The sequence below is a fragment of the Engystomops pustulosus genome, unplaced genomic scaffold (assembly GCF_040894005.1).
Source record: "Engystomops pustulosus unplaced genomic scaffold, aEngPut4.maternal MAT_SCAFFOLD_35, whole genome shotgun sequence".
NCBI classification, from domain to species: Eukaryota; Metazoa; Chordata; class Amphibia; order Anura; family Leptodactylidae; genus Engystomops; species Engystomops pustulosus.
The window spans coordinates 1-8,020 of record NW_027284963.1 but is presented as its reverse complement, the minus strand read 5'-3'; the positions used below and the strand labels follow the sequence as shown (position 1 = coordinate 8,020).

The 8,020-nt window shown below is 57.2% G+C and overlaps 1 protein-coding gene across 1 annotated transcript; it reads left to right on the top strand.

Moving 5' to 3' along the window:
• The first annotated feature begins 1,079 nt into the window (after positions 1 to 1,079).
• LOC140106871 (uncharacterized) lies at positions 1,080 to 6,879 on the top strand. The gene is made up of 5 exons (XM_072131498.1): positions 1,080 to 1,097; positions 2,694 to 2,853; positions 3,167 to 3,361; positions 5,599 to 5,735; positions 6,663 to 6,879. Exons 2-5 carry the CDS (start codon positions 2,694 to 2,696, stop codon positions 6,816 to 6,818), a joined length of 648 nt encoding a protein of 215 aa, XP_071987599.1. The 5' UTR covers positions 1,080 to 1,097; the 3' UTR covers positions 6,819 to 6,879.
• Positions 6,880 to 8,020: the final 1,141 nt, after the last annotated feature.

Below are 8,020 nucleotides of genomic sequence, written 5' to 3'. Positions count from 1 at the left end.
CCAGGACTGGTGCAGGTCATGTATACTGCAGGGAGGGGGTATGGTGGGTCACACACAGCCAGGACTGGTGCAGGTCATGTATACTGCAGGGAGGGGGTATGGTGGGTCACACACAGCCAGGACCGGTGCAGGTCATGTATACTGCAGGGAGGGGGTATGGTGGGTCACACACAGCCAGGACTGGTGCAGGTCATGTATACTGCAGGGAGGGGGTATGGTGGGTCATGTATACTGCAGGGAGGGGGTATGGTGGGTCATGTATACTGCAGGGAGGGGGTATGGTGGGTCATGTATACTGCAGGGAGGGGGTATGGTGGGTCACACACGGCCAGGACTGGGGCAGGTCATGTATACTGCAGGGAGGGGGTATGGTGGGTCACACACAGCCAGGACTGGTGCAGGTCATGTATACTGCAGGGAGGGGGTATGGTGGGTCACACACAGCCAGGACTGGTGCAGGTCATGTATACTGCAGGGAGGGGGTATGGTGGGTCACACAGCCAGGACTGGGGCAGGTCATGTATACTGCAGGGAGGGGGTATGGTGGGTCACACAGCCAGGACTGGTGCAGGTCATGTATACTGCAGGGAGGGGGTATGGTGGGTCACACACAGCCAGGACTGGTGCAGGTCATGTATACTGCAGGGAGGGGGTATGGTGGGTCATGTATACTGCAGGGAGGGGGTATGGTGGGTCATGTATACTGCAGGGAGGGGGTATGGTGGGTCACACAGCCAGGACTGGTGCAGGTCATGTATACTGCAGGGAGGGGGTATGGTGGGTCACACACAGCCAGGACTGGTGCAGGTCATGTATACTGCAGGGAGGGGGTATGGTGGGTCACACACAGCCAGGACCGGTGCAGGTCATGTATACTGCAGGGAGGGGGTATGGTGGGTCACACACAGCCAGGACCGGTGCAGGTCATGTATACTGCAGGGAGGGGGTATGGTGGGTCACACACGGCCAGGACTGGTGCAGGTCATGTATACTGCAGGGAGGGGGTATGGTGGGTCACACACAGCCAGGACCGGTGCAGGTCATGTATACTGCAGGGAGGGGGTATGGTGGGTCACACACGGCCAGGACTGGTGCAGGTCATGTATACTGCAGGGAGGGGGTATGGTGGGTCACACACAGCCAGGACTGGGGCAGGTCATGTATACTGCAGGGAGGGGGTATGGTGGGTCACACACAGCCAGGACCGGTGCAGGTCATGTATACTGCAGGGAGGGGGTATGGTGGGTCATGTATACTGCAGGGAGGGGGTATGGTGGGTCACACACAGCCAGGACTGGTGCAGGTCATGTATACTGCAGGGAGGGGGTATGGTGGGTCACACAGCCAGGACTGGTGCAGGTCATGTATACTGCAGGGAGGGGGTATGGTGGGTCACACACAGCCAGGACCGGTGCAGGTCATGTATACTGCAGGGAGGGGGTATGGTGGGTCATGTATACTGCAGGGAGGGGGTATGGTGGGTCATGTATACTGCAGGGAGGGGGTATGGTGGGTCATGTATACTGCAGGGAGGGGGTATGGTGGGTCATGTATACTGCAGGGAGGGGGTATGGTGGGTCATGTATACTGCAGGGAGGGGGTATGGTGGGTCATGTATACTGCAGGGAGGGGGTATGGTGGGTCATGTATACTGCAGGGAGGGGGTATGGTGGGTCATGTATACTGCAGGGAGGGGGTATGGTGGGTCATGTATACTGCAGGGAGGGGGTATGGTGGGTCATGTATACTGCAGGGAGGGGGTATGGTGGGTCATGTATACTGCAGGGAGGGGGTATGGTGGGTCATGTATACTGCAGGGAGGGGGTATGGTGGGTCATGTATACTGCAGGGAGGGGGTATGGTGGGTCATGTATACTGCAGGGAGGGGGTATGGTGGGTCATGTATACTGCAGGGAGGGGGTATGGTGGGTCATGTATACTGCAGGGAGGGGGTATGGTGGGTCATGTATACTGCAGGGAGGGGGTATGGTGGGTCATGTATACTGCAGGGAGGGGGTATGGTGGGTCATGTATACTGCAGGGAGGGGGTATGGTGGGTCATGTATACTGCAGGGAGGGGGTATGGTGGGTCATGTATACTGCAGGGAGGGGGTATGGTGGGTCATGTATACTGCAGGGAGGGGGTATGGTGGGTCATGTATACTGCAGGGAGGGGGTATGGTGGGTCATGTATACTGCAGGGAGGGGGTATGGTGGGTCACGCACAGCCAGGACCGGTGCAGGTCATGTATACTGCAGGGAGGGGGTACGGTGGGTCACACACAGCCAGGACTGGTGCAGGTCATGTATACTGCAGGGAGGGGGTACGGTGGGTCACACAGCCAGGACTGTGGCAGGTCATGTATACTGCAGGGAGGGGGTACGGTGGGTCACACACAGCCAGGACTGGTGCAGGTCATGTATACTGCAGGGAGGGGGTACGGTGGGTCACACACAGCCAGGACTGGGGCAGGTCATGTATACTGCAGGGAGGGGGTATGGTGGGTCACACACAGCCAGGACCGGTGCAGGTCATGTATACTGCAGGGAGGGGCTACGGTGGGTCACACACAGCCAGGACCGGTGCAGGTCATGTATACTGCAGGGAGGGGCTACGGTGGGTCACACACAGCCAGGACCGGTGCAGGGGTGCTATGTAGCACATGTGACGTGTTACCTGTCCTCTGTAACAGATGGGAGCTGATGACTACATGACGATGCAGGTGCCAGTGTTGCAGATCCCACCCTCGGTGCCCGTCCAGGTGCCGGCTGCTGCCCCCCTCCCGCTGGCGATGCCCCTGCAGATGGCTACACTGACCCCTGTAGTGCCCCGGGCACTCGCCGTCACTCCAGGTAGGTCCCTGCTAGTCCAGTTTCTTATATGTCTGAATATTTCACCTTCTCCTCTTGTGTCCCTGGTTCCAATCTGTCAGCAAGCAGAGGTCCTAGCAGCGGGAATCTTCCATACACGTCCTCCGGCACTATGTATATAATCACCGCTAGGGGTTTCCTGGGGTCTGTATGATGGGGGTGCGGGACTCGTGCAGGTCCTCTGCTGCTTGTACATGTCATGGACCTGCTATGCTGACCTTGTATCTGTAACCCCATAACCCCCCAATGACCTTATCTCTGACCCCATAACCCCCCAATGACCTTATCTCTGCAGTTATCGCTCAGCCGCAGCCTCTGCCCCAACCACAGCCCCAAGTTGTCCTGAATGTCCAGACGGCTCCGAGTAACCCGATGGGTGCCCCGTTTGGACCTTGTGTAGGGCCCATGGCACTGATGGGTGGCCCCATGGCGTTTGGACCCATATCGTGGAGCACGGGACTCTTGCAGTGTTGTGACGACTTCCCCATCTGTAAGTAGTTGTCCTGTTAGTGGAGGTGTCCTCGTACCCCCGGTGACTCCTCCTCCCCCGTGTCGCAGGTATCTTTGGCTCTCTCTGCCCCTTCCTTCTGCCTTGTTACTTGTCCTGTTAGTGGAGGTGTCCTCGTACCCCCGGTGACTCCTCCTCCCCGGTGAGGTGTCCTCGTACCCCCGGTGACTCCTCCTCCCCGGTGTCGCAGGTATCTTTGGCTCTCTCTGCCCCTTCCTTCTGCCTTGTTACTTGTCCTGTTAGTGGAGGTGTCCTCGTACCCCCGGTGACTCCTCCGCCCCCGTGTCGCAGGTATCTTTGGCTCTCTCTGCCCCTTCCTTCTGCCTTGTTACTTGTCCTATTAGTGGAGGTGTCCTCGTACCCCCGGTGACTCCTCCTCCCCCGTGTTGCAGGTATCTTTGGCTCTCTCTGCCCCTTCCTTCTGCCTTGTTACTTGTCCTGTTAGTGGAGGTGTCCTCGTACCCCCGGTGACTCCTCCTCCCCCGTGTCGCAGGTATCTTTGGCTCTCTCTGCCCCTTCCTTCTGCCTTGTTACTTGTCCTGTTAGTGGAGGTGTCCTCGTACCCCCGGTGACTCCTCTCCCCGGTGTCGCAGGTATCTTTGGCTCTCTCTGCCCCTTCCTTCTGCCTTGTTACTTGTCCTGTTAGTGGAGGTGTCCTCGTACCCCCGGTGACTCCTCCTCCCCCGTGTCGCAGGTATCTTTGGCTCTCTCTGCCCCTTCCTTCTGCCTTGTTACTTGTCCTGTTAGTGGAGGTGTCCTCGTACCCCCGGTGACTCCTCCTCCCCCGTGTCGCAGGTATCTTTGCCCCTTCCTTCTGCCTTGTTACTTGTCCTGTTAGTGGAGGTGTCCTCGTACCCCCGGTGACTCCTCCTCCCCGGTGAGGTGTCCTCGTACCCCCGGTGACTCCTCCTCCCCCGTGTCGCAGGTATCTTTGGCTCTCTCTGCCCCTTCCTTCTGCCTTGTTACTTGTCCTGTTAGTGGAGGTGTCCTCGTACCCCCGGTGACTCCTCCTCCCCCGTGTCGCAGGTATCTTTGGCTCTCTCTGCCCCTTCCTTCTGCCTTGTTACTTGTCCTGTTAGTGGAGGTGTCCTCGTACCCCCGGTGACTCCTCCTCCCCCGTGTCGCAGGTATCTTTGGCTCTCTCTGCCCCTTCCTTCTGCCTTGTTACTTGTCCTGTTAGTGGAGGTGTCCTCGTACCCCCAGTGACTCCTCCTCCCCCGTGTCGCAGGTATCTTTGGCTCTTTCTGCCCCTTCCTTCTGCCTTGTTACTTGTCCTGTTAGTGGAGGTGTCCTCGTACCCCCGGTGACTCCTCTTTCCCCCGTGTCGCAGGTATCTTTGGCTCTCTCTGCCCCTTCCTTCTGCCTTGTTAGTGGAGGTGTCCTCGTACCCCCGGTGACTCCTCCTCCTCCCCCGTGTCGCAGGTATCTTTGGCTCTCTGCCCCTTCCTTCTGCCTTGTTACTTGTCCTGTTAGTGGAGGTGTCCTCGTACCCCCAGTGACTCCTCTTTCCCCCGTGTCGCAGGTATCTTTGGCTCTCTCTGCCCCTTCCTTCTGCCTTGTTACTTGTCCTGTTAGTGGAGGTGTCCTCGTACCCCCAGTGACTCCTCTTTCCCCCGTGTCGCAGGTATCTTTGGCTCTCTCTGCCCCTTCCTTCTGTCTTGTTACTTGTCCTGTTAGTGGAGGTGTCCTCGTACCCCCGGTGACTCCTCCTCCCCGGTGTCGCAGGTATCTTTGGCTCTCTCTGCCCCTTCCTTCTGCCTTGTTACTTGTCCTGTTAGTGGAGGTGTCCTCGTACCCCCGGTGACTCCTCCTCCCCTGTGTCGCAGGTATCTTTGGCTCTCTCTGCCCCTTCCTTCTGCCTTGTTACTTGTCCTGTTAGTGGTGGTGTCCTCGTACCCCCGGTGACTCCTCCTCCCAGGTGTCGCAGGTATCTTTGGCTCTCTCTGCCCCTTCCTTCTGCCTTGTTACTTGTCCTGTTAGTGGAGGTGTCCTCGTACCTCCGGTGACTCCTCCTCCCCCGTGTCGCAGGTATCTTTGCCCCTTCCTTCTGCCTTGTTACTTGTCCTGTTAGTGGAGGTGTCCTCGTACCCCCGGTGACTCCTCCTCCCCGTGTCGCAGGTATCTTTGGCTCTCTCTGCCCCTTCCTTCTGCCTTGTTACTTGTCCTGTTAGTGGAGGTGTCCTCGTACCCCCAGTGACTCCTCTTCCCCCGTGTTGCAGGTATCTTTGGCTCTCTCTGCCCCTTCCTTCTGCCTTGTTACTTGTCCGCGCTCTTCGGGGAGATGTGCTGCTTCGGGATGCTGCCGGGGGCCATGTTTTCTCTTCGGACCGGTATACGGGAGCGATACAAGATACCGGTGAGTGACCACCTACAGCTGAAGGCAGAGACATCAGTATTAGTGCACAGGGATCAGACCAGTCCGGGGACCCCAAGGGTTACCCCGCCCAGAGCCCCCGCCGGAGCCCCTCCTATGTGTGCACACAACCATGTGGGGGGCCTGGGACCTACCTGTCTGTGAGTACTTGTGGCTATCCACACATGGGGGAGGGGCTGACCTGCATCATTCACCCCTGTGGTGCCAGGTGCACAGCGCCGCTCCCTGTGTAGTGGCCACAACTGGTAACTGCAGCTCACAATTTATCCCTTTACTTCCACTTGTTCTTAATGTAAAGGACATTACCACCAAATTATTGGGTGGGGACTGTCCCCAGACTTGGGCTCACGGGTGATGGGGACCTCCTGCTGTCACACTCCCCACCCCCCACGCAGCTGCGAGCGTCTCCGGGCTCTGTTGGATCTATATACAGGCTCCGCGCCGGAGGAAAGCGCTGCAGACGCCACGCGGTCCCCTGCTAATCTCGTGCATGCGCAGGAACTTCCAGTGAGAGGGAAAGTGCGCGGTGCGGAGCCTGTATACAGATGAGGGGCCGCGCATAGATTACGTTCCGATGGAGGAGCACGTCCAGCTTATGTGCATGTTTCGGTAAAGAAGACGGTCCTGAGCGTGACACCAGGAGGTCCCCATCACCCATGAGGTAACAAGCCTGAGGCCGGTGCCACACGCACCGCTTTGTCTATGGAAACTCCTGCGATCGGGAACAAGCCACCGGTGTTTTACATTGCTGGAGGGTGTTACCAGGGCGCCTGTGCCGCACAGAGGGGCTCTGGTGAGAGTTGCTTTTAGATGGACGGAGGCCGTGGAAGACCTGTATGACCCCCACTGATGTGACCGCCCCCCCCCCCCCCCCGCACTGATGTGACCCCCTGTGTCCTGTGTCTTTAGGGAGACCTCCTGAACGATTACTGCGCCGTCTGCTGCTGCCTGGTGTGTGCGCTCTGCCAGATGGCGCGAGAGATGAAGGGACGGGAATGGCGCGGCACCCGCCTGCCCCTGCCGCAGACCCACCTGCACTTCCACTTTGGCCGCGATCGGCGGTGACCTGAGACTTACCGTGTGTATATTATATATATTTATTGTGTAATAAACTTCTATTTATTAACCCCGTGTTTCCTTGTGTCATCTGTCCCAGGGGGGGCAGGGCCTGCGCACTGGGGGAGACCCTCTGTATAGGACCCGTGTAGGGCCTGACAGGACCTTTATCTCGTGTCCTGCTTATCACACATGGGTCGGCGGATCCGGTGAATTTCCCGATGCCGGGGCCCCAGGGAGCCGTGGGTTCTCATAATTTGGGGGGGGGGGGGGGGGGGTTGAAGAGGAGATTTGCCCAATTACAAACATTGCATTTACCCAATGGTAACCGCAGTGTGATTGGGTAAATCTCCTTCAGCTGTTTGAAAACGCACGTGTAAGACGCAAACATAACGCGAGGGGCGACACACGGTGTTATTAGTTTGGAAAAATGCATATGTTTTCTGACCAGATTGAATTAAGTTAATTGGTTAAACACGTGGGTTTTTTTACAATCTGAAAACGCCGTACGTGTGTCACCACTTCTTAGGGGCGTTTTTGGGCCATTTTTAGTCGGTACGTTTTTCAGATAATAAAAAAATACATACGTTTTTAATTTGTTTGTAATTGCGCAAATTTGGAAAACCAAACAAAAAAAAAGCATGCGTTTTTACAATCTGAAAACGCCATGTGTGAGCGCAGCCGTAGTGATGCCGCACGTGGCGTTCTGGGAGGTGATTGGCCGGTTACGGTCATCGGGTAATGGACTTCTATGGGAGGCCACAAATATCCAACAGGAAATGGTGCGGACCTGACACGGAAAATAAGCGGCAGTCAGGATTAGGCACTGGTTTCGGGCGCCATCTTGACTACTGTTGGCCATTTAAGTATCAGCCGGGGGTCACGCTAGGGGTCATGCCGGGGGTCACGCCCTGTCCAGCTAAGGTCATGTTATGTGACATGTGTGCTCCCTGTCAGCTAATTCCTATGACATTTGCCTGGACTCCAGTCGCCCTCCATCTTCAGTTCTAGATCTGGTTCTGGAGCCGCTCCTCTCCTTCCTCTCAGGGAATTAGTATGAACATGTCTGTGCACAAGGGTCCAAGCCCCAGGGCAGTCATGGCACCCGTACTGCATGACGTAAGGACTGTTTGGAGCCCTAGATAAGATCGCTAGCACTCAGAGCAGTGTGAACGCGGTCCTAGTGCGGTTTCACTCATCGCCTCCTGAGC